The sequence below is a fragment of the Trachurus japonicus genome, chromosome 4 (genome assembly GCF_045865225.1).
Source record: "Trachurus japonicus isolate A0001 chromosome 4, Traja_1.0".
Taxonomy (NCBI): Eukaryota; Metazoa; Chordata; class Actinopteri; order Carangiformes; family Carangidae; genus Trachurus; species Trachurus japonicus.
In genome coordinates this window covers 10172316-10194785 of record NC_140910.1, presented here as the reverse complement: position 1 = coordinate 10194785, position 22470 = coordinate 10172316, and the positions used below count along the sequence as shown (strand labels likewise).

Genomic DNA, 22470 nt, shown 5'->3' with positions numbered 1-22470 from the left:
ACACATCCTGCACTCCCAAATTATACTGCTTTAGTCTTCTCCTCCATTCTGTACTGTGCTGAATAAATTAGCTTTTTTTTGTTTATCTGAAGAGGATGCTGAGTAGTTGAAAATCCACAGTAGTAGGTTGATCTACTCCTGCCAAGCAGTGCTTGTAAACTAAGTGTAATTTCACACATTTGAGGTGCCAAGGCATGCACATAGAGAGTTTCCTCTTTTAGAGCTAGTTCTCCATGGAAGACAGTGAAAATGTCAGTGTGCATTATATCATTTGTAAATTATGACAGCTACACCGCTGACAGCTGTGGTGAACTGGTGGTATTTATAAGCAGTGAGTGTGTTCCTCCTAATAGTGATGGTTGTTTTATAAAGGTCCAATCTGTTAGCTGAGAAAGAAATTCTAATTTTGCAGTCACTTAGATACTGTAAGTAGTAGTCATTATCTGACTTCTACAGACAAGTCATTATTGATGTGACACTAAGTTCTTTATAAAAACAGAACATTCACAGCATTTATCTAATTTCCATATTTTCCGTTCTGTTTTCGACCTTCACCAGCCTTCTATATATATATATTTTTTTTTAGAAAACTGTCCTAACTGCACAAAGTTGAAAAGCAAAGAGAAAACGTCTGTGTGACATTTTCTCGAAAGAATTTTTTTTTTTTTATCACAACCGGTGGGAACTTGAAGAAAAGATAGTGGCGGTTATTCCAACAGAGCCTTTTTCATCAACAGAGAATATAATGAAATACTATTAGGTTTTGATCTTTGCAGCTAAAATGGATGGTGATTTTTTTTTTTTTTTTACTTACTAATGACCCTGGTAATTTCATCTGCTATGCCAGCTGAGTGACTGACAGCAGCTGGCTTGAGAGTTGCTTAGCAACAGTGTTCTACCCTCTGATTTAAGTCAGTAAAATAAAGTTAATGTAGCATAAAGCAGGAAATCAAAAATGAGGGAGTTTGGCTGGATCTAACAAAAAACAAAACAAAAAACAACCCCAAAACAGCTGTGTTACAGGAGATCTGAAAACGTTATGGGTTGAAAAGGAAGCAGCTTTTGTCAGAAAAAAACTGAGGTCTCAGAGGTTTTTACAACTTAGGAACATCAAGATGGGCAAAGAAATACTGTCCCAAAACTTCCTGTGTTGCAGACATTACCTGTGGCCACAGAGGGAAGAACACCCACAGTGTCTTCTATCTAGTGAATTAGTGAGTCCAACACAAATGTACCCACAGGGACGATAAAGTACATTGAAATTATTGCAATTTTATATTAGGGCCACCAGATATCCAACAAAAGGATTTTTTTTGACAGACTAGAGCTTTAGTGTCTGGTGGTTTTCATTCCTCAACACAACACAGGGCTTGGGGCTCATGTAGTAAAGAGCTGGACCTCCTGGCTGAGTAAAGAGTCATCTGATGTTACAAGAACCAGTGCTGTTCATGTCATCAACCCCCAAGCTCCCTCCATCTGTCTTGAGACAGACATCAAGAGAGTGAAGCTATGCCAAAAATGTTAGAAAATGCCCTATTTAAAAGACTAGAACACTGGCGAATAAAGTCAACATGAAAGCTTAAGAACTTGGTGATCTTTTCATGCAGCTGCTGGCAGCTATAAACCGTGGATATTTTCCTGGCCTCACCTTCCTTGATGCTCCTTGTGGGAGAATGAGAAACTGCCTTGAAGCCCACAGGACGTGGCTCCTCATGTTTCCTGGTACAAGAAGCTGCAGTCTAACCTTTTCTCAGTCTGTTTACACTTACCTGTCTTCTCTCTGACCTAGATCACAGACTTGTAAGAGGATGGTGATCGGGTCTCATGTAACAATGATTACAAATGATGTTTTGCAGTATTTGTCTATCATGTAGTACATGTTCATACTGTAGTATTTCTTCCATGTTTAACATGTGAAACATACTTGAGATTACCAGATTTGACATGGTGTTTAGGAACTTTAATTCTGACCATGGAAATAAACCCTGCTATCTGGTGAAGGACTGGAAAGAGTAAACTTTAGAGGACAGTCATCCAGAACTGTAATGTGTGTCTTCAGTGGAGTTATTGGATAATTCTCCTATGTTTCTATGCATTTGTTGTTTTGGTCCTCTGGCATGGAAGACAAACTCACTACAGGATTTCCTTGCCTTTGACATTTTAACACTGTTATGTAAATTGGAAGCCATTCATTTTGCTATGTGCATTGTCACAGGTGGCAGTTATAATATAATTATAATATAATTGCCACCTAATAATTCAGTTATGGTGGTCCTACCTTAGCAATGGTTTCATGGAATTTGAAAAGCGGGTCCAGGGTTTTTGGTGACCCCACAGAAAATTGGGCCTCTGACAGGAAACCGGTCGCCTGAGAGAAAAGAAAGAAGCAAGTGTCACATTTGAAACCACAACAATCGTTTGAATATCTTCCCCCTGTGCTTTCTTTTCAAGTTTTGACTTGAATCATTATCTTATTCAGAAATCTTTCCATTATTGTGAGAACAGTGATTACAAAGTTCGAGCAGAAATCTTCACTTTTCTTATCTTTCCTGTTCTAGTTTGCCTCATTCTACGGGTGAAAAAAAAGAGTAGAGTGACCTGACAAGCTTTTGACAGGAAACAACACTAAAGGCTCTCAAGGCCACAGAGCTGCCAGGACGTTTTGTTCTGCTGTCAGATATGCACATACACATGTGCACACACGCACACACACTGTCCCAGATGCTGACACAAAGTCATGTAACCATGACTGCACACACACCCAAAAACTACCTCGCTGTCACCTCTGCATACTCTTAATATCCCAGAACAAAGCAAGGCATTGTGACTTCAAAGCTGCAGCACTGCCTTAGTAAGAGAATGGCTTTTTTTCCAGGCAGCCAAATTAAGTAGCAGACAGCTACGAATATCAAAGGTAGCCCGAAACAACAAATATCTGACAACTTCTAGCATTACTTACTCGTTTCAGACACACTGCCTTGGCCCTGGTAACACTTCCATTTACTTTGGAACAAGGTTGGCTTGAGTTTATAATAATAATAGTGATTATTATTTACGTCTTCTAGACTTAACCTTCGTCTTGTGTTAGCTTTTTACTGCCATCTATGGTGTTTCGGGTCAGTTTTGACCTGCATTTTAAATCAGCTGTAAAATACACTAAATACATTTTTTTTCATCCAATTTGTTTTTCTTCTCTTGGTTACATTGTAGGCTTCCTTATCCATGAAAATATTGGTTTTAATATTTTTGGGTGTGGGCCCTTTTTTGTCAGTATGACCCTTGGCTTCAATGTAACCTTCCTCTTGTCAGCTTTCTGCTACCATCTATGGTGTTCGGGTTGGTTTTGACCTGAGTCTTCAATCAGCTGTAAAACACACTAAAAACAATTATTTATCATCCCATTTGTTTCTCATTTCTTGGTTACATTGTTAGACTTCCTTATCCATGAAAAGGTTTGTTTTGCACTTATGACTTCAGTTTTAACTGTAATTATAGTTCTTATTGTTATAACCGGGTCAAAATTGACCCGAACACCACAAATGTAAAAATTTTCACCAGAGCATTTTAGAACTTTGTGAAAAAAAAAAAAAAACTTTTATTTTGTTTAAATAGAGGTTCCTGACAAAGTCAAAAAGTCTTGAAACTTGAAAACGGGTCACTGGTGACCCGAACACCAGAGGAAGGTTAAAATGTCCTTATAGGTTGAGGCTGGCTACACTCTTGACAGGTTGTCAGTCTGTCACTGGCGGACTGTTACCCTGCTCTATGTGTTTCTCTCCCTCTCCTCAGATACTCCTGATCCTGAATGCGGCCTGAGGTGGAGAGGCTGGAGCTGAGGGAGATCCCTCTCCCACACATCCAAGCAGCTGTCTGACAACTTGTTCTTTGTTGTCGATTTGAAGACGGAGGTCTGGTAGCCCTGTTTTTAGTTTAGTTTTGTCTATTCATGGGGTCACGCTGTGAGTCGTACAGTCTGTAAGGCAGGTTCCCCAGACTTTCCCAATGCTTTTGTTCTTTTTTGCCCACCTCCAAACTGTGTGTTGGAAATGACATAATCATTTTGTTTATTGAATTTCAGGTATGGTGTCATACATAGATGTTGCTACAAACAGAGTTTAGTCAGTTGTCTTTGCGGGGCTGTAAGATATTTGGGGGTTTGACTCTAGGAGTTGAACCCTTGTAAACTGTCATGCTTAGCAAAAGGGGATTGTGTCTCTAACAAGCAGATTAAAGGAATAGTTCACTCAAAATTGAAATTTGTCATTATCTACTCACCCTCATGTGGACTAAGGGCTGGGAGAAGTTTCAGAGTCCTCCGTGGCTTCTCTGAGTTACAGGGGGTCTCGGCGTAGCAGTGCATGTCAATATAACGGTTGCAAATGGATACCAACTGTCTTCGTAACAAAAAGACACACCAAAAAACATCCAAATACCTCCATGCTGCTCGTATGTAATGTCCGTCTTGTATTGAAGCCCCGAAATTCCCCCCGAAAATTAAATAAGTCTACTTTTCAAGCTTGTTTGTAATGGAAGCTCCTCTTCCTTATCTGCCCAAATCTCGCGAGATTACATACGAGCACTATGGAGGTATTTGGATGTTTTTTGGTGTGTCTTTTTGTTACGAAGACAGTTGGTATCCATTTGCAACCGTTATATGGACATGCACTGCTACGCCGAGACCCCCTGTAACTCAGAGAAGCCACGGAGGACTCTGAAACTTCTCCCAGCCCTTAGTCCACATGAGGGTGAGTAGATAATGAGTGAAATTTGAATTTTGGGTGAACTATTCTTTTAACAAAGTCCACATAACTACTTTGTAGGGGTGTAACGGTTCTGAACCGAAACCGAAAACCTCTGTTCAAAGGACTTGGGTTCAGAAACTCATTCTATCTTCTCGAACCGATTGGTTCATCCCCGCCCCGCCGCTCCCGCACATATACGCCAAATTTAGTTAGGGCAGAGAAAGAGAGAGGAGGGACAGAGAAGTGACAAGCTGAAGTTGGACCCACAGCTGTGAGAGACAGTGTGACCGGGTAATGGTAAATGGTAAATGGTCTGTATTTATATAGCGCTTTTTACTATACCTGAACGATACCCAAAGCGCTTTACAGTACATCACATTCACCCATTCACACACACATTCACACACTGACGGCGGAAGCTGCCATGCAAGGCGCGAACCACGACCGGGTGATCATAGTAATCCAGTGCAGTCCAGGATGGAAGATCACAGTGAGTCAAAAGTGAACCGAATCGTGGGTTTGGTGAACCGTTACACCCCTACTACTTTGAGAGTGATCCGACCCGGGCAGGGAAGTTATATAGTGCAGTTTCTGCCGACGCGACCCGGCTCAGGCTGCAGTGGCAGCACCATCCTATTAACCATTTTTCTACCATTGAGTCTGGAAACATTATTTTAAGGCCGATAAACTCTGCAATGTTGCTTTAACAGCTGTGTCGGCTCTTGCTGTGGAGTGTGACTTCAGAGTCCTTGCCTGTGGTTTGGGTGAGGTTGAGGTTCGTAGGTGCGCCTTTGCATTCAGTTCATTTTGAGTGAGATCTGGTTACAGGTTTGCTAATGTCTCATGGTAGATGAAGTAGAACATTTTTAGGAATGATTTGGCTGGGACCAAGACTCTTGTGAAGCCTGAGGTGATGGCCTTCCCTGGGGTAGTGAGAAGTTGGCCTGGACATATCCTGAGGTGTTTCCTGCCTGTGCTGTAACCTGTGCAACGTCAAAAAGTCAAGCTGTGAGTGAGGATGTTGACTTGTCTGACAGTTTTATTGCCACTGGGGTATTAGACTTGTCTGCTGTCAAAGCTCAGTCTGATAACCTGGTATCTCCTGGGTCGGAAGATGGGGAAATTGGTAAAGTGAGCCTTGATAATGAATCCATAGCACATGAGCAGCAAATGAATCCTGAGTTGTCATCTGTTTTTCAAACCATTCAGTCCTATGGGCAATTGAGTGTCCAAATAACCATGCAAAAACAGTCCTCCCTTGAATTTGTGTGAATGTGTGGGATTTTGAGTTTGCATCATGTCACACACTGCAGTTGCTGCTTGCCTTTTAAGCACTATTTTCCGTAGCTTAACTGTTTCAGTTTTAGCTGGTGCCTTACAGTGAGCTTTTAGTCCTGCTACATGGTTGATACAGATGTTTCCTGGCTGCCATTATGAAGTGGTGATTTCAATCTGCAAATTCAATTCTATCATGAACGACAACACAGCCAATCAAACATTGTCATGTCATTTGATGCTGTCGTATTTCGGTGTGAGCGTTGTGACTTCTTGCCCTCTTTTGTTCTGTCTGTGTGATAATTAAATTCTCTGTATAAACGTGAATCTGTTTATTTTGTGTCACTCACCTCAGCACTGCAACCTGGCGCCTCTGTATTCAGCCACATGTTTCACGTTTCTTAGATGTTGCTTCGTGTGTGTGTGTGTGCATGTGTGTGCGTGTGCGTGCATTTGTATGTGCTTGTGCATGGGTGGGGTTTTTATGGGGTGGGGTGAGGGCGGCTTTTAAACATGTAAAGTACTTTGTGCTACATTTTTTATGTATGAAAAGTGCTCTATGAATTAAGTTTATTATCATTATTATTATTATTATTATTATTATTATTATTATTATTATTATCAAACTGTCAAACTGTCATTTTAGTTTTTATTAGTTTTAGTCACGTTCATACACTTTTTTGTCTAGTCAGGTTTCAGTCGACTAAAAGTCTGCGCATTTTAGTCTTATTTTAGTCAGAATAATCCATGACTATTTTTGTCTGGTTTTAGTCGACGATAACTGATGACATTTTTAGTCTAGTTTTACTCAATGATTTTAATCTCTTTCTAGTGATGTAATTTAACCCAGTCAATATACTATAATGAGATACCAGTACCAGAAGAGGGGGCGGGGCGGGGTGAGTAGTGGCTCATTTGCATTTAAAGGGACAGGTACTGAAACCAGCTGTTCTGAACAGGGCTGTTTTGAGCGGATGAAAAGAGCTGTGATGTTTGATCCTTAGGGTATTTTGACCGAAAGATGGCACAGACATGTCTTTAAGACACCTGGGAATTATTTTAATTTGTGGAAAAAGGGCATTATATGTCTCCTTTAAAAGTTGCATCAAATGCACAATAAACATTTTACATGTATTTGTGTTTTTATTTGAATTACTGTCTTTCATGAATTCATGTTCTTTTCCCAAATCACCAATTTAGTGAGATTGTTTTACCACCTGCTGTTTACAAGGTCAAGAGTGGAATTTCAATTTCTGACTGAATCAAGTATGAGCAGCATGTTGCACAGGAATGATTCCAAAATTCAAACTAAATACCATTTGCAGTTATCTGATCACTGAGAGGAAAACACTTCAACCTAATAGTTAACAGTTACTTGCCTCAGCCCATAAAAGAAGCTGAAATGTGGGACACACCTTACCAATAATTCCAACCAGTAAATATGGCACATATGGTGAATGGAAGTTTTAACTTAATAATTCACATACTTCTGCATTCCAATAAGCCACAAGGAGAACGTTTTTATAAAGCTTTTGTGCGTGTGCTGCCTCTGAATAAATATGTGAAATATTGAGCATAACATCTGCCTCAAAATATGTTGTGGATGTCAAGCTGTATATGTGCAGCGTTTCCAAAAAGAAAGCCTCACATCCTATATTCAGAGGAGAAGAATTGAAATCAAACACCTAGTTTTGTCCCTTGTGCAGTATCACAAAGCCATGGCTTCAGGTGCTTTTCAGCTCAGGAGATTTCTGCAGCTGCCAGATTTTGTGGTCAAGTTGCATTTTTCTGTAGTGGTTCAAAATAGAACAGTGAAGATGCAGACACCCAGACCAATAGAGTTTAAAAGCATTTAAAACATGAGCGGAGTCTACCACACACAAAACACTCACTGTGCTCAGTTTAAAGCAGTATTACTCTTTGACAGCAGCATATGTTACTTCACTGTTACTCTACCAATGTATTAATTACCCAGAGGCCTGTAGTTTAAGATTTTGACAGGACTATTTTGACAGGACTATAATTATTCTTATTCTTTTCTTGTTATCAAAAATGGAAAACACTGAAAGCTTTGTAAATGGATTTACAGTACACATGCAGAACATGTATTTCCTTTTGTAATCTTTGTAACTGAATGTAACATTGTAGCATATTTTAAGTTTTAAACAATGTTTATTATGTTTGATGATCTGAATTCTGTTCAACACATCTTTCACACATAAAAAGTACATCTATACTTACTAGGGTTGTGCCGATTGGCGATCCAATCGTCTATCGGCGATTGGAAGGACGATCGGCGATGTTTTGTTTTCTTGCCGATTTTACACACACACATACTCGCTACTTTTTTATTGATCTAATGCGCAATCTGTTTGTTTTGTTTTAATGAAGCTGCTTCTCTGGCTGCTTCCAACAGATACTCTGTCAAATGACAGTGTTTCACCAATCAAATGCAGCCACTGGCGACGTCCAATCAGACGGAGCCAGGTAGTCATATGACCGCACACAACATCTCTGTGGTTAACAGGGTGGCCACTCCGCCTCAAATTTGAGGAAACACGTTTAGCTGGTGTTGTGGCTGTGACTAGGCTGCCGACGCCAGCCCTGTATGTCACAGCCCGACGAGGTGTTCACTAATGCCACAAATAAATTACGTCCGCCATGAATGGATTTTTTGGCTTTCGGCAACGCAATAGCGTTCCGTTCATTGATCATAGTGCTCTTTCTCCGTTGTTAGCCCTCACACACACAGAGAGAGAGAAGCGCGCATGCATGACAGCAGAGCACGGTAAAAGCGATACTCATACGAACGAACACGTGGAACCCCCCCCCCCCCCCGGACCCCGGCGATAGATAGGTCTATCGGCGATCTCCGGAGGGCGATTGGGACGATCTGAGAATGTCAAAATCGCCCAACACTAATACTTACTCCATTCAATTCACTCTGATGTGAATATGATTCTGTCATCAAGTTTTGTCCAGATCATTTTCACATCTCAGGCTTTTGAACCCCACTGTGTACTGGATATGTGTTCATATATGATTCTGCTCATTCCAGTACAGTAGGCTACAGTACAGTGCCATTTGCCATGGAGACATGGAGCTAAGCAGCAAAAAAAGCAAAATCAAGCACTCTGTTCTGTACTTCACAGGGTCAGGATGAAAGTCTAAAACAAAGAGGACGATACTAAGGATCAAAGATACCTGAGTTCCATTCACTTTGTACTTAGATCCCTTTGTAGCGCTTATCTACCCCTCAGTTCCTTGCAGAGCAGACCCTCTCTGTCCCTTTATCTCAGCACTTAGGCTTGCTCTCGCCCCTTCTCTTCTTTCTCTCACTGGGTAGTTTAATTACCCTAATTTGACTAAAATACTATCATGCATTTTCATCAAACTGATTTCATCAAGGCTGATTTGATGAGCGATAACCTTCGACTAAAAATGGTAATTTTCATTTTTGAGTTCCACTATCACAAAACATTATGCCTTGACAATAATTTTATATTGTGCAAGGTTCACAGGTTTGCATCAAAGGATAACCAGAGGAAGGTTATGCTAATGAGGGGGTAAGCAATGAACAAGAGTGCACATTTTCACACCTGAGAGCTTTGACTGGTTATTACCACATTAACGGTCCTTTTGGATTTCTGTTGGTTCAAAAGTCAAAAACATTTTTTTTTTCTATAAACGCTTTGTGAGACAAAATGTGTTATTATGGGCAGCATGAATAAAACTTACTTGACTCTGGCCAAACCTGGACTTTGATGTATTCTTTGAGTAGGAGACAGTACTGTACCGTAGACTTGCTGCAGAACATGCAGTGCGCAGGACCTCATGTTTGTGCATAGGGGTGCCTTTTTGGTGTGTGTTGCGTGCATTTGCATTAACACCTTAGAAAATGAAAATAAATAAAAAATTAAAATTCTCCTTAGGGACCCAATTTGGCCAGTGGTCCTGGACATGGATATGCTAAGAAACCAACTCTGCTGTTGTTTGCTAATACATACATTCATATAGAAACAGAGATCACCTCCAGTAACAACAAGATTTTTGTTGCAATTAAAACAGGCTAGTGATGCTCTAGCTCTATGCTGTTTGGGCAAAACTCCAGTTGTTCAGATAAACTGTAACTGCAGTGCTGGTACATGCCGCTCAGGAATATCCACTGGTGTAAAGGTTATTATAGTTATATAGCAACAAATATTTTGAATATAATGGAGTAATGGTATCCTGTTACAAAGCATTTTTCTTCTTTCTTTTGGTAGCCAGTGCACATTTATATTATTGCTTTTGGCCTGAGAATTGTCTGAGTGGCGTGAGAGCGTGAGACAGAACGTGAAAGCGTGTGTCACACAGCAGAAGCGTGAGAGTTGGCAACCCTGTTAATGTTGCTATTGCGAGCTAGCTAACTGTCAGCATTGCGATGTAGCATACCATGGCAGTGCCAGTGGAGTGCTAAAGGTTGTGTTGCTGGAATATTTATTATTGTTGGATTTTATGTAGACGGGGTGACTTTATTCATTTGTGCCTCCTTCTTGCTAAGAACATGAATGGAGAAGGACAACAGAGCCTTTGTTTTGGTCTGAGATACGAGTAGTCTGGTCTGATCTAGTGGCAGGGAAACCTACATAACATTTTAATGTTTCCTTCTAGAGGCCTTTTTAACCAGGGTGCTACATTTAATGGACATTTCCCCCTGCTGACCACCAGGTTTCATACTTGCATACTAGCATTGTTGTTGTTGGTTTTCGTTCTTTCTCTCTATTCCACTGTTGCTCCATTTCCATTAAGTCAGTGAGCCTTGCAGCTTTTTATTGGCTATAGACAGTAATGTCCTTGTAGCTGAGTGTTTGAAGTACCTATTTATGGGCAGAGATCTGCAATGTTTGAATATCATTACTTAGCTGCTGGTGTGGAAATCATTTGTTTGACAAAATATTACCTTTGCCACCAAATGATATCTAATAGAATACAAAGAGGAAAATCCACTTAAGAGGCAGATATGTAAAGCTACACCACATCAATAGTTACTGAGTAAAATCATCAGGCATTTGCTGTTGTAAAACATCCTCATTCTGATATTTTGACTACAAGAGATTCTTTCCTGAGGACCAAATCAATAGCACTTTTCTCTATCAGTCTTTGGTCATCATCACTCTGGTAAAAAGTGAGTGATAAATATTGTGAAACCTGGAGGAGGTCATACAATGTCTAGTTTTCACAGGGATAGGGTCTCTGTGTAAGACAATGAAAATACTGTCTGAAAGTCTAAAAAGCCTCCCTGAGACTACTTCAGAGGAATGGCTCAGCAAAAGAAACAAAAACATTTTAACAGTAGCCTATAGAACTGCCACTGATTCTACGCTTTTAAGAGTTTACACAAAATCTTCGTATGTCCATGACTGCTAAGATGAAAATTTGTCACTCATAAAATCTCACTGATTATCTCTGAAGTTCATGATTGCTGCTAACAGTTATTGACTTTATGTGGTACCTCGCTGCACTGGGATGAAGGAGGTCAAGGAAGAATCTCATTTGGGAGAGGGAATCATCTTTTGTTGTTAATTTATGTTGTGTATAACTTTGTATCTTCTTCAAATTATTTGAAAAGACTTTCATCTTTATTCAATGAATAACGCAACTACACCTTAAAAAACATAATTATTTTATTCACTTTGTAAAACCTCACATAATTAAATCTAACCTAAAAGAATAAAAAAAAGCCTCTCTGAGGTACTCTTTTGACAAAGTGATGCTAGCTGTGTCTGAAATCATTAATAAATTGTTTATAGGGGAGACAGTATTTCTATAGAGAGCCCTGGAGACAACTGATGAAAGTAAGAGCTGAGGGAACAGGAGGTGAAAACCAGCATGAAAAATTCACAGTACTCTTCTTCGGCACAGACTACAATACTACATCAATGGATTGTTCTGGAAAGGATACATTTTTATATATTTATAGTCATGATCTGACAGGTTTTAAGAAGAAGGCGGCAGAAAGTTTTGAAGCTTTCAAAATCACATGTTGAATTTCTTGCTTTGGACCAGAAACAGTCTCATTTCGATTCTCTAAAATAAGTACTGAAATCCTGGCTTCTGAGTAAACCAAAGGATTACTGAGCATAATGATAAATGTGGTCGTTATGTACAATTTTGCATTCATATTTTCTCATAAATATAGCTCATTTTCTGTATCTGGCACAGGAAGATGTCCCTTTCCTTAATCCTGTCAGAAAGGTTCTGCTTGCTATCCTGAAAACAGATCTATTTGATTCACACAATCATAAAATGAGGAATGCGGTTGAAAATGTGGATGCCTGGAGCCAGGCTAACCTAATGTCATTAGGTTCTTTGGAGTTGAGGTGACAGCAGCTACTTGACAGTTCAACACTGCATCAAATGATTGGTAAATTTCTTCAAAATCACTCTGTTTAATGGAATAACTACTTAAAACTATATGTAAACCATTATAGGGAATTAAATTCTTCCTCATTCCAGGACAATACATTAATAACTTAGAAATGTGACATATCTACACACAAAGGCTACTATATTAGAGGTAGATAACACACTGCACAGGGAGGCAGCCCCATATTCAAACACATGAGGGAGATGAAAGCAGTGAGGGGAGACAGAGAGCTAATGAGAGGCTGGAAAAGAGAGACAGCAGGAACAAAAGTAAAGGGAAGAAGGATAAAACAAAAAGAATGAAAAAAGAAACCAAAAATCCTTGAGTGTTCGATAGGTTAATGTGGTGAGTTCAAGTGAAATAAACACCCAGATGGTCATACACTTTTATCGCTCCAGGAAAAAACAAAACGAGTGCGAAGCAGTGAAAGGAGGTGCATTGTCAAGCTTAGTTCCACCTCAGTTGGATTTCCATTGATTTTTTTTTTCCTCTTTTGCTTCCTCTGTCTCCCCACTGTCTATCTTTTTCTCTTCCTCCCTGTCTTTCCAGGTGCTGGATGTAATTGGATTCCCTCACTGTAAAACTATGGGTTTAAAACTAGGGAGTAGGAGATTGAGCCCGCCATGCTTGTAAAATAAGCTGAAGAACTGAACAGTTGAAACTGTCAGCCCTGCCAATGAGCAATTACTGCTAACCATCACTAGCTGTATCTGTGTGCAGTCGATGTCCAGGATGATGTTTTTATGTGTACACACTAGGGTTGGGCGGTATGACCTAAAATTCATATCACGGTATAAATCGAATCCCTTCACAGTAACAATATATATCACGGTATAAATTTAAGTGATAAAATTATAATGGATGTGTTTCTGAATTGCTTTTTTAGTCCCTTAGCAAAGATAAATTGATTTTTTTTAAAAAGCAATAATGTAATTCTTAGAGCATTTATTATGCAGAAATGAAAGTTCACGGAGTTAACTTAAGTTCAGGAGCAGGGCCACGCCTCAACCACACCTCTAATCACCGGTCAAGCCTACAAATACCCGGGTCAACCCCTTCCTTCCTCAGTTGCCTCGATTTCTCGACCCACCCTCCCTTCTTCCCCTTGTCTAGGCGCCTCCCGGCTCCAGCCTCCTCCCGGATCATCCTCACTCTCATCCCTCCATCCTTCCCTCCCTTCCTCCATCCCTTTCTTCTTAACCAATGCATTCCCTTTCAGATCTCCTCCACAGCATCGTCTGGGGGGCACGAATCCAGCTCGGGCGGAACAACGCCGAGACGGAACCCCCACTCTGAGTCTCCCTCCGCCGGTCTCCGGTTTATCTTCCCAGACGAGATGCGACATCAACCTCCCCGCACCTTTACCACTCTTGTACAATATCATTCATTCATGTTCATCATTTCATCCCATTAAATCGTCTAATGGCACTTTGTTGCGGCGTGGTCCTTGCTAGTGAAAGTAGATCTCAAAAATTAAAACCAGCACTTTATGGTGCACATAATGCAAACGAACACAAATAACAATGCCATACATGGTCAAATAAATTGCTCATGTTACCTTTGTTTGCTGTCACTGTCACTCCACACATCTTGCAAATTATCTCTTTCTACTCAATATCCAACACACACGCACACACACAAGAAGAGAAAAGTTTCATGGTGAGCGAGATGTGAGATCGTTCTGGAGTCTCCGGTTGCTATGGATACAGTACGTCTTCTCTCTACGAGGTTCATAAAGTCGCAGACTTTACTTTCATTTTCGTCAACTTACCAACTGTAGCTTTACAGCCGATCCGAGTCCAAATCACGGACGCGTATACCGCATATACCACACAGTCCTAGTACACTAGTACACACTTTATACATACAGTATAATGTTCTCGCAGATGCTCCTTTAACTGGACACATAATCTGTCAAGCAACTGATCACTAGGTGCCTTTCAACCAAAACATACAGGTACCAAAGGGTTCATTCTTGTCTGCATTGCAGCCTGGGAAGATCATGCAAATCAGGTTGAGCAACTGAGGTAAATGCACACAAACACATCAACCTCCAAATCAAAACAAGTAAAATAAAAAAAGTAATTTACAGCAACGGCCTGTGGTTACTCAACAATCACAAATTATCAGAACTGCAGACAACAGTGCAGCCTACTCCACAAGTTCTTGTAGGACTTGTACAGGGACTTTTTGGGAGGTAGCTCAATAACACAGGAACTACATTAAGACCCTGATTTCTCCCAACCACTCACCCAATTGTATATACTGTACGCAGGGAACCCCAGGCACTTACTTTCATATAATGTGGGACTGTACTGAAATCAACCCCTTTTGGCGATCAGTTATATCTCTATTGTCCTCTGTTATCGGTAAAACTCTCCCTCTCCCTCTGACTGTCATCTTTCAGTTTCCAACCGCCGCATTCTCCTGGCTGGCATCACTGCAGCTAAAAGAATGGTAGCCATCAGATGGAAGCAACACGATATACTAAACATCCCACAATGGCTCACATCGGTTGTGGATATCTTGAACTTGGAGATTTCAGTTGCAAGAATACATGGTGCCAAACAGATGAATGTAGCGGTATTGGAAAAGGGAAGAGAAATGATCAAAACACTTTTGGCTCCACAGTCAAGATAACATTATCATGGAGAATTGAGGATGTAGCCTACATGTACATGATTACCCTTACCTCTACCCTCAAAGTTTTTCCCTTGCTGCTCTTTGTTTGTTTGTTTTTGTTTTGTTTATTCATTTGTTGGTTTTTATCTTTATTTTGTGTCCCTGTCATGTTCTGTATGATTGGTTGTTGGTTGTTGTTTTGCTGTGTGTATGTTTAATAATGATTTGTATGCACTGTTTGGTGGCTTTTGCACCAAAGTAAATGAAGTAACAAATAAATAAATAAAAAGTTGATCACAAAAAAAGACCCTGATTTACCCTGATTTCTGCGGTCAAAATGAGGCTACTGTTTTTTCATAACTGAGCACTTCTGGGAACAAATGCTTGGGCAGCAACAGGTGAAAAACCAGCATGGTCACAAAAAGGATACAATACCTTTAAAACAAAACAACAATGGATGAGTTTAGACCATTAGTGTCTAACATGAAAAAAATACTCATTGGAGATTCAAGTTTTTCTGATTTTGCAGTGCCAAACCACACTTACACTGGTGTTAAGTCTAACTAGCTCTTCACTTTACATTGGTTCCAGACTTCAACAGGTGATCTGGTTAATTTCTGAATGTAAGAATCCCATAACTGGCAGGAATCATGATGTCGAAATTTCACCTTTTGTCTTCTAAAAATAACGCTAATTTTTGCCATGATCTCCTTCGTGTGTTCCCTGTTCATGTCTTGTGTGATGACGTTCCCTGTGTCTTGTCTTGTCACAAGCTGTGTGTTCCTTTGTGTAGTTGAGTTAGTTCCTGTTTTATTTTCGAGGTCCTGTCTTGTCTTCCTGTGTTCTTCCGCCTCATTTGATAACCTGACGCCTGGTTCACACTGGACGCCGAAGCGCCGCGACGCGGAGCGGCCGCGGAAATCGCGCGCGAGCCGCGTCCCTCCAGTTCACACCAGACGCTGATTTCTCCGCGGCGGTCGCGAGCGCCTCTGCTCCTCAGCTGTTGTTTACTCACATTCAGAGCTGTGTTTTTTACATCATGGATAAGTAAATAACCTCATATAATTATAACACCGTGTGCTGTGGGTCAAACAACTCCCTGTACTTCACTTCCAAGATGAATTTCACGTCGTCCTTCACTTTACAACAACTCGTCTCTGTCTCTCTCTCTCTCTCTCTCTTTCCCTGTTTGTTTGTGTGTTTTGACCCCCCCTCCTCCTCCCTGCAGCCAGCCCACTCCGTGTCTCCCTATCCTGTGTGTGTGTGTTTTCATCTCTCTTGTTCTCTGTTGAGTCTGACAAATATAAATACGGTCGCATTTGTCAATCGCGGTATTTTATTTTGAAAATCGCTTTTATTTTGAAAATTGACCGGATTCTCTCGTGTTTCTTTGTGTGACTTCCTGCCAGAATTGACGCGGTCGGCCGCGGCTCGCGCACAAAATAGAGCAGACGCCGAAACCGGCGCTCCACGGCACGAGCCGACCGCGGAGGACCGCGACGCTCCGCGTCTAGTCTGAACTACAACACCAGTTAACGAGGGCGCCGAATGGAAGCGGACTCCGCTCCGCGGCTATTCGCGGCGCTTCGGCGTCCGGTGTGAACCCGGCGTGATGCGTCTCACCTGGGTTGATTGCATCACCTGTGTCTGGTTTCCTTGTGTACTTGACCTCAGAGTTCTCCGTAGTTTCTACCCCATGCTGTGTCCTGAGTTCAATCCCTGTGTATTCTCCGGTTCTTTTTGTAATTAAAATAAAACCATTTTGTGTCACCTACCCGTTTTTGCTTGTCTGTCTGCATTTTGGTTCCTGACCTCTGCACAACCTGACAACTCTCAACTCATTTGTATTAGCAAATATATTTTGTGTCTGTAAAACATTCACAATTATCAATATATTTGCACTAGTCAAGACCTAGAAAATGACAGAAGCATTCTGACAAGCTGCTCATTATGAGGGCGTTGTGTGGTCAGTTGCGTCAAGATCTCTTCTTTCTGTGTATCTGCGGTTAGTTTTTTTTTAGACAGAAATTCCAACTGAAATATATAACAAACACTGTATTTGCTAATGTTGTTGCATCATTTTAGTCCATTGTTTCTTCCTCTTTAATGTCTGAAGAACATAACAAACACTTGATAAAGAAAACTACTTGAAAGTTTGAAAGTCAAACTATAAAAAGTATTCTCAAACAGAGTACTGAAATGCATAATAAACAAAGAGTCCAAAACTGAGCAGAGTGGCTGCGGGTGGGCATGATTAATTAGACATGAAAGCTGAGGCAAGACACAACAAAAACCGCTGGTAGTTATCACCATGTTCCAAAGTTCAGAGACACACATGCTCAACAAGGAGATAAAAATGAAGGGTGATCAGTTTATATGAGAGTGTAGAACACATGGGGTCAAGCACAAAACAGAAAATGTGTTAATGACTTGCAAAATCCATCTTAAGACTTTTGTATATATGGAAGCTTGTTGCCCATGATTATAACATATTTAAACTAGTGTCTACATCTACAGGGATTACTCTAATATTAGAAGAAGAAAAAAATATGTACATTATGTGACTTGATGACATTACTAGGAGCCTATTATGTTTTTCTCTCATACTGTGTAACATGGTCGACAGAGATGCAAGAATGAAAGTATACGCCAAAATGAGTCATCTGTCCACTTCCCTCATGAAATGCCTCATTGGGGGTCTAATTTCCAATATGTATGCATCAATATGTTTGTTACTGCTGCTTACCTGCAATCTCAACTAATCATCTTGCCACCCCCACCCCCAAAGCTTGACCGACACCCCCAGAAAAAAAGAAACACTGAGCTATTTACAACCAAGGGGGCAGTTGTCGGTCTGAGAAGTGAAGCTCACTTCCGCGTTCAAAAAACTGCAATCCCCTCGGATTCCTCTGGGGGCTGGTGTCAGAAGGGAGCATTCCCCATAGACCCCCATGTTAAAATCGCCGACTTTACATCCTCAGTAAACATGTTAAAAGCCTGGTGTCAGAACGTTTTTTCGTCTCAATCGATAGTTTCTACCCCCGCACACACTCTGAGGGGGGTGAATTTTTTTTTAACTCTATAGTTTTACTGTTATTAGGTTAAAATTCTGGCCAATCAGGGCACGGAAACGTTGAGTGACAGGTCCGAGCAGCTCCGTGGACAGGCTGCTTCGAGGCCAGTGGGCGGGTTCTCGGCCGGCCAATCCAACATGGCGCTGTTCAGGCCGCCATATTTGAGTCACAAAAACGACTCCCCAAAACCAATGGGTGACGTCACGGACGCTACGTCCATTCTTTTTACAGTCTATGTTTACAACACATCAAGTCGCTCTGTGCCTCGGTTACTACTGGTCTCTGTTGCTTGCACTCACTCTCTTTCATTCCCCCACTCGACACACTATAAAGCACATTGACCACACAAGTCTGTCAGATAACTTAAAAACAACTTGTCAATTTCATTACACTCTGGCCTCCTATTTGTTGGACAGCTCAGCTACAGTTAGATTTAGAGATTTACAGGGGTTCATATGGGAATAGAGCGCTTTGCCATCTCTTTTTTTTTTTTTCAAAAGTGGCACCTGTACACTTTAAGAAAGCTGGTAAAGCTTCACAATTTAATGGATTGTCTTTAAAAACAACTGATTAATCCAAATGATCATTTACTTTGTGCAAATGTACATGAGTCGATATGCTTTCATGCTGATTTCTATTTTTGTCTTTTTTCCTTTATCACATATAGATTGAGTTTTGGTGTGGATTTTATTTAGTTGGAAGCAGGTGGAGTTGGGGAGCTAAAACTCTTGAATGGCACACAGTTTGGAATTGAGATTTGATACCAAATGTTATAATTGGACCAGTTCTCTTCTTGAATTGTGTGTCCTTTCACTGACTTGGTATACTTTCACTGACTTTCCTAAGGTGTAGTTTTCTCTCTCTTCTTGTCGGCATTCTCTCATCTCCCATTCTTCTTAATCTCCAATTCTCCCACATTTTCTTTATTTATCCCTCACAGTCTGTTATCCATCCTCTCTTCGTAAATCTTTTCTTCTCTGGTGTTAGAATTACTACAGCAGGATCTAGGGGAGTTAATGGCTGATTAGGCAGCAGACCCAAGTCAAGCCCTGTTAATAGTGTCTATTTTTCTCAATACAGACTTCTTCTCCAGGCCTGAAAGTTAACACACACAATCACATGGCACCACATGACCAAAGAAACAGTAGGTGGGCACATTGACATTTACCTCTTAAATCGTGGGTATTATTAAGTTGGAGAAACAGCCCCCATTCCACTGTGAGGGCTTTCTACAAAATACAGAGATTTAATGTCTATGAGTCTGATGATCTATCAGACATTAAATCTCTGCACAGGAGACTTGGAATCAGCAATTTAGAGACAAGTTTTGTACAAGTTGAAAAGCAGGGTGTACTACGTATATTTTTTGGCTTTTTGCCTTTATTTGATAGTACACAGTAGAGACAGACAAGAAAGGGGGAGGCAGAGAGAGGGGGAATGACATGCAGGAAAGGTCTGCCCGACACGGGATTCGAACCGGGGCCGCATGCGGTGAGGAAGATAATTTTAACGATGATCTTTGCCTAACCATGAGCAAGTAGTTTTCAGTGGTTACTATGTAAACACAGGACCAAAATTCTAACTGGGCCCACAGTTTTCTTATTAACCTAGCTTTATACACATGCAGGGACACTGGCATGATGAAGCATGACAGGGTTTTCCAACAATGTACTACAGGGGTCGGCAAATAGCGGACCGCAAGCTGAATCCAGCCCGCCAAACCTTACAATCCGGCCCGTGACTGAGTTCTACTAGTTTACGTACTGTATTTTTCGGTCTCTGTGTGTGCCTGTAAGTCAATGAGCTGAGACACAGATACACCTTGCATCATGCATGGGGGGCCGTTCAGATGAAGCGTCTTTTGCACGCGCTCAAACCCATGATAGATATATGATAGGCAGGGTATGTCAAGATTTTACATTTTATATCAGACAAAACATGATACACAAGATGTGTATAAATGGAAATGATGTGCTTACAAGTGAAATGAAAATATAAAATATAAACAACCAAATTATTAGGCAAAAAGGTGAAGTAAAAGCTTGAGGTAACTCAGCAGGAGGACAGTGAGCATTGTTTGATAATTTGTGTCACTGCTGTTAAAGGGATAGTTCAACATTTTGGCAAATTGGCCCATTGCCATAATCACTATAGTCATAGCAGTAGGTTCGTTACCTTTATTTGTCGGTGTTTAGCTATTTTTAGAACGGCAGAGCAGAGCAGCAGGCTGCTCAGAGCTACACTATGGAGGCTAAAGGAATTTTTTGGTTTCCCTCATCAAACTCATCAAAAACAAAATCCCAAAACTCCAAAACGCTCTGGTGGACAAGTTGTGACCTGCACAATCACCACGCTTTGAGATAATAACGGAACGTTACGAAACGGAGCCGTTTTCGAGGTAAATACAGAGTCTGCTTGCTGAAAAACTGTCCCTGAACGCAACGCGCATCAGCGGTTTTGCATGAATTTACCTCTAAAACAGCTCCGCCTCGTAACATTCCGTTATTATCTCATAGCGTGGTGATTGTGCAGCTCACAACTTGTCCACCAGAGCGTTGTGGAGTTGTTGGATTGTGTATTTGATGAGGGAAACCAAGAAATTCCCTTAGCCTCCGTAGCATAGCCCTGAGCAGCCTGCCGCTCTGCTCTGCCGTTCTAAAAACAGCTTGCACCGACAATTAAAGGTAACAAACCTACTGCTATGACTAAAGCGATTATGGCAATGGGCCAATTTGCCAAAATGTTGAACTATCCCTTTAAATCTCACAATACGTGTATAGGTCTGTTGCACTTGCACACAGCTGGCTAAGTGGACAGTACACACATTTTAATCAACACCAAGTCTGGCAGAGACCCTGTATGAAAACTCCGTGAAGCACAGGAAGAGATGTGTTTATTGCTGTCTGACAAGTCTAAACCAGGCCTGGCCGGTAACTTACACCTCAACAATCCCCCGATTTTTGAGAGAACATTTAATAAGAAAAAAAAAGTCTTCACACACACACACACACACACACACATGCACTGAACTGTATGCCAGTTCCTGATACACTCCATCTCTGTGGCAGTTATTTGATTATACCCTGGGGCACCATATGAGTGAGAGACAATCTGAGCAAGAGAGGGAGAGAGAGAGAAGGGGAAAAAATGAGACAAATTTGAATTTGACAGCAAGAGAGCAAAAGATGGAGAGACTGCAAGCAAGAAGCAGGAGGGCTGAGATAAAGAATCGCAGTGACAGTGCCTGGATCAATACTGTGTTGAGATATTCATTTGGACTCTGCTGGGGTTCCCCAAGTCAAGGCAAGTCAATTTTTATTTATATAGTGCCACATCACAACAGAAGATATCAGGGCACTTTGCAGCACAGACAGAGGAAGCACGCACTCTCTTGTTCCTCACTCTGTGTCACTCCATCTTTCTCCCTCCACGTTCACATCTTATCCTCTCAGCATCCATTCCCTGCCAGTCTCCTTCGTCCGCCACTGGGAGTCACTGAGGGAATGCAGGGGGGCAGCTGCATATTCATTCTGCAGGGCAGAGCATCTTGATGACCAAAGTCAACTGCTGGCAGATCAAAGCAGGGCTCCGTTCACTTTTTAATTAAGGCCACGTTGTAAATGAAGGCTGTATCATTAGCAAGTGTCTGATTCAGTCTGCATTTGGAGTTGAGTGGGTGGGAAATAACTTGAACTTGACCTCATCATTAGTAACGATGTACTTGTTGTACAGTCCAACAAAATACAACCCCCCCTTCCCCACACACACTCATACACACTCACACACCCACACATAATCACAATCTATGCAGCATTAATGCAGGGTAGCTGCTGCCAGACTGCACAATCAGTAGCAGGTGTATAACTGATTATACATGAGTAAGAGACAAATTAATAGGTCTGAGCAAGGAATTCATATGCATATATATATATATATATATATATATATATATATGCTAGGGTTAGACTGAAGGCAACCACATACAAAAAGAGTTGAACATGAAACATGAAAACAAAGTGCATCTGAAATCGGAGACGAGTTACGTGTATTTATGATGGAGTGTGATGGCATCATTGTTAGAGGCCCTGCATATGGCCAGTTTCATAATGTGCAACTCTGGTTCACACATCAATCCAGTTGATTTCAATTCTCCTCACATGAGCAACTGCTCCAGTGGAGTTAATGAACAGAGCTCCAGACCAGGGCCAGTGACCCATTTCAGCTGCTTTAGGTTTGTCACAGATGCAAAGCTGCACATGGGCAGTAATTAGGAAATGTGCAGTCCACTGGTAAACCTATAAACCTCCACTGTATGCCCTGTCCCTTACAGCCATATTGTTTCACTTGT

The 22470-nt window shown here is 41.1% G+C and overlaps 1 protein-coding gene across 3 annotated transcripts in view; it reads right to left on the bottom strand.

Annotated features, from left to right (window-relative positions):
* The window catches only part of naaladl2 (N-acetylated alpha-linked acidic dipeptidase like 2), a 557200-nt gene that overhangs the window by 76239 nt on the left and 458491 nt on the right, over nt 1-22470 (bottom strand). For all 3 annotated transcript variants that reach the window (XM_085773820.1, XM_085773822.1, XM_085773821.1), the window contains one exon: nt 2279-2368. In XM_085773820.1, the coding sequence (XP_085629946.1) occupies nt 2279-2368 (90 nt within the window). The remainder of the gene's footprint in view (nt 1-2278; nt 2369-22470) is intronic.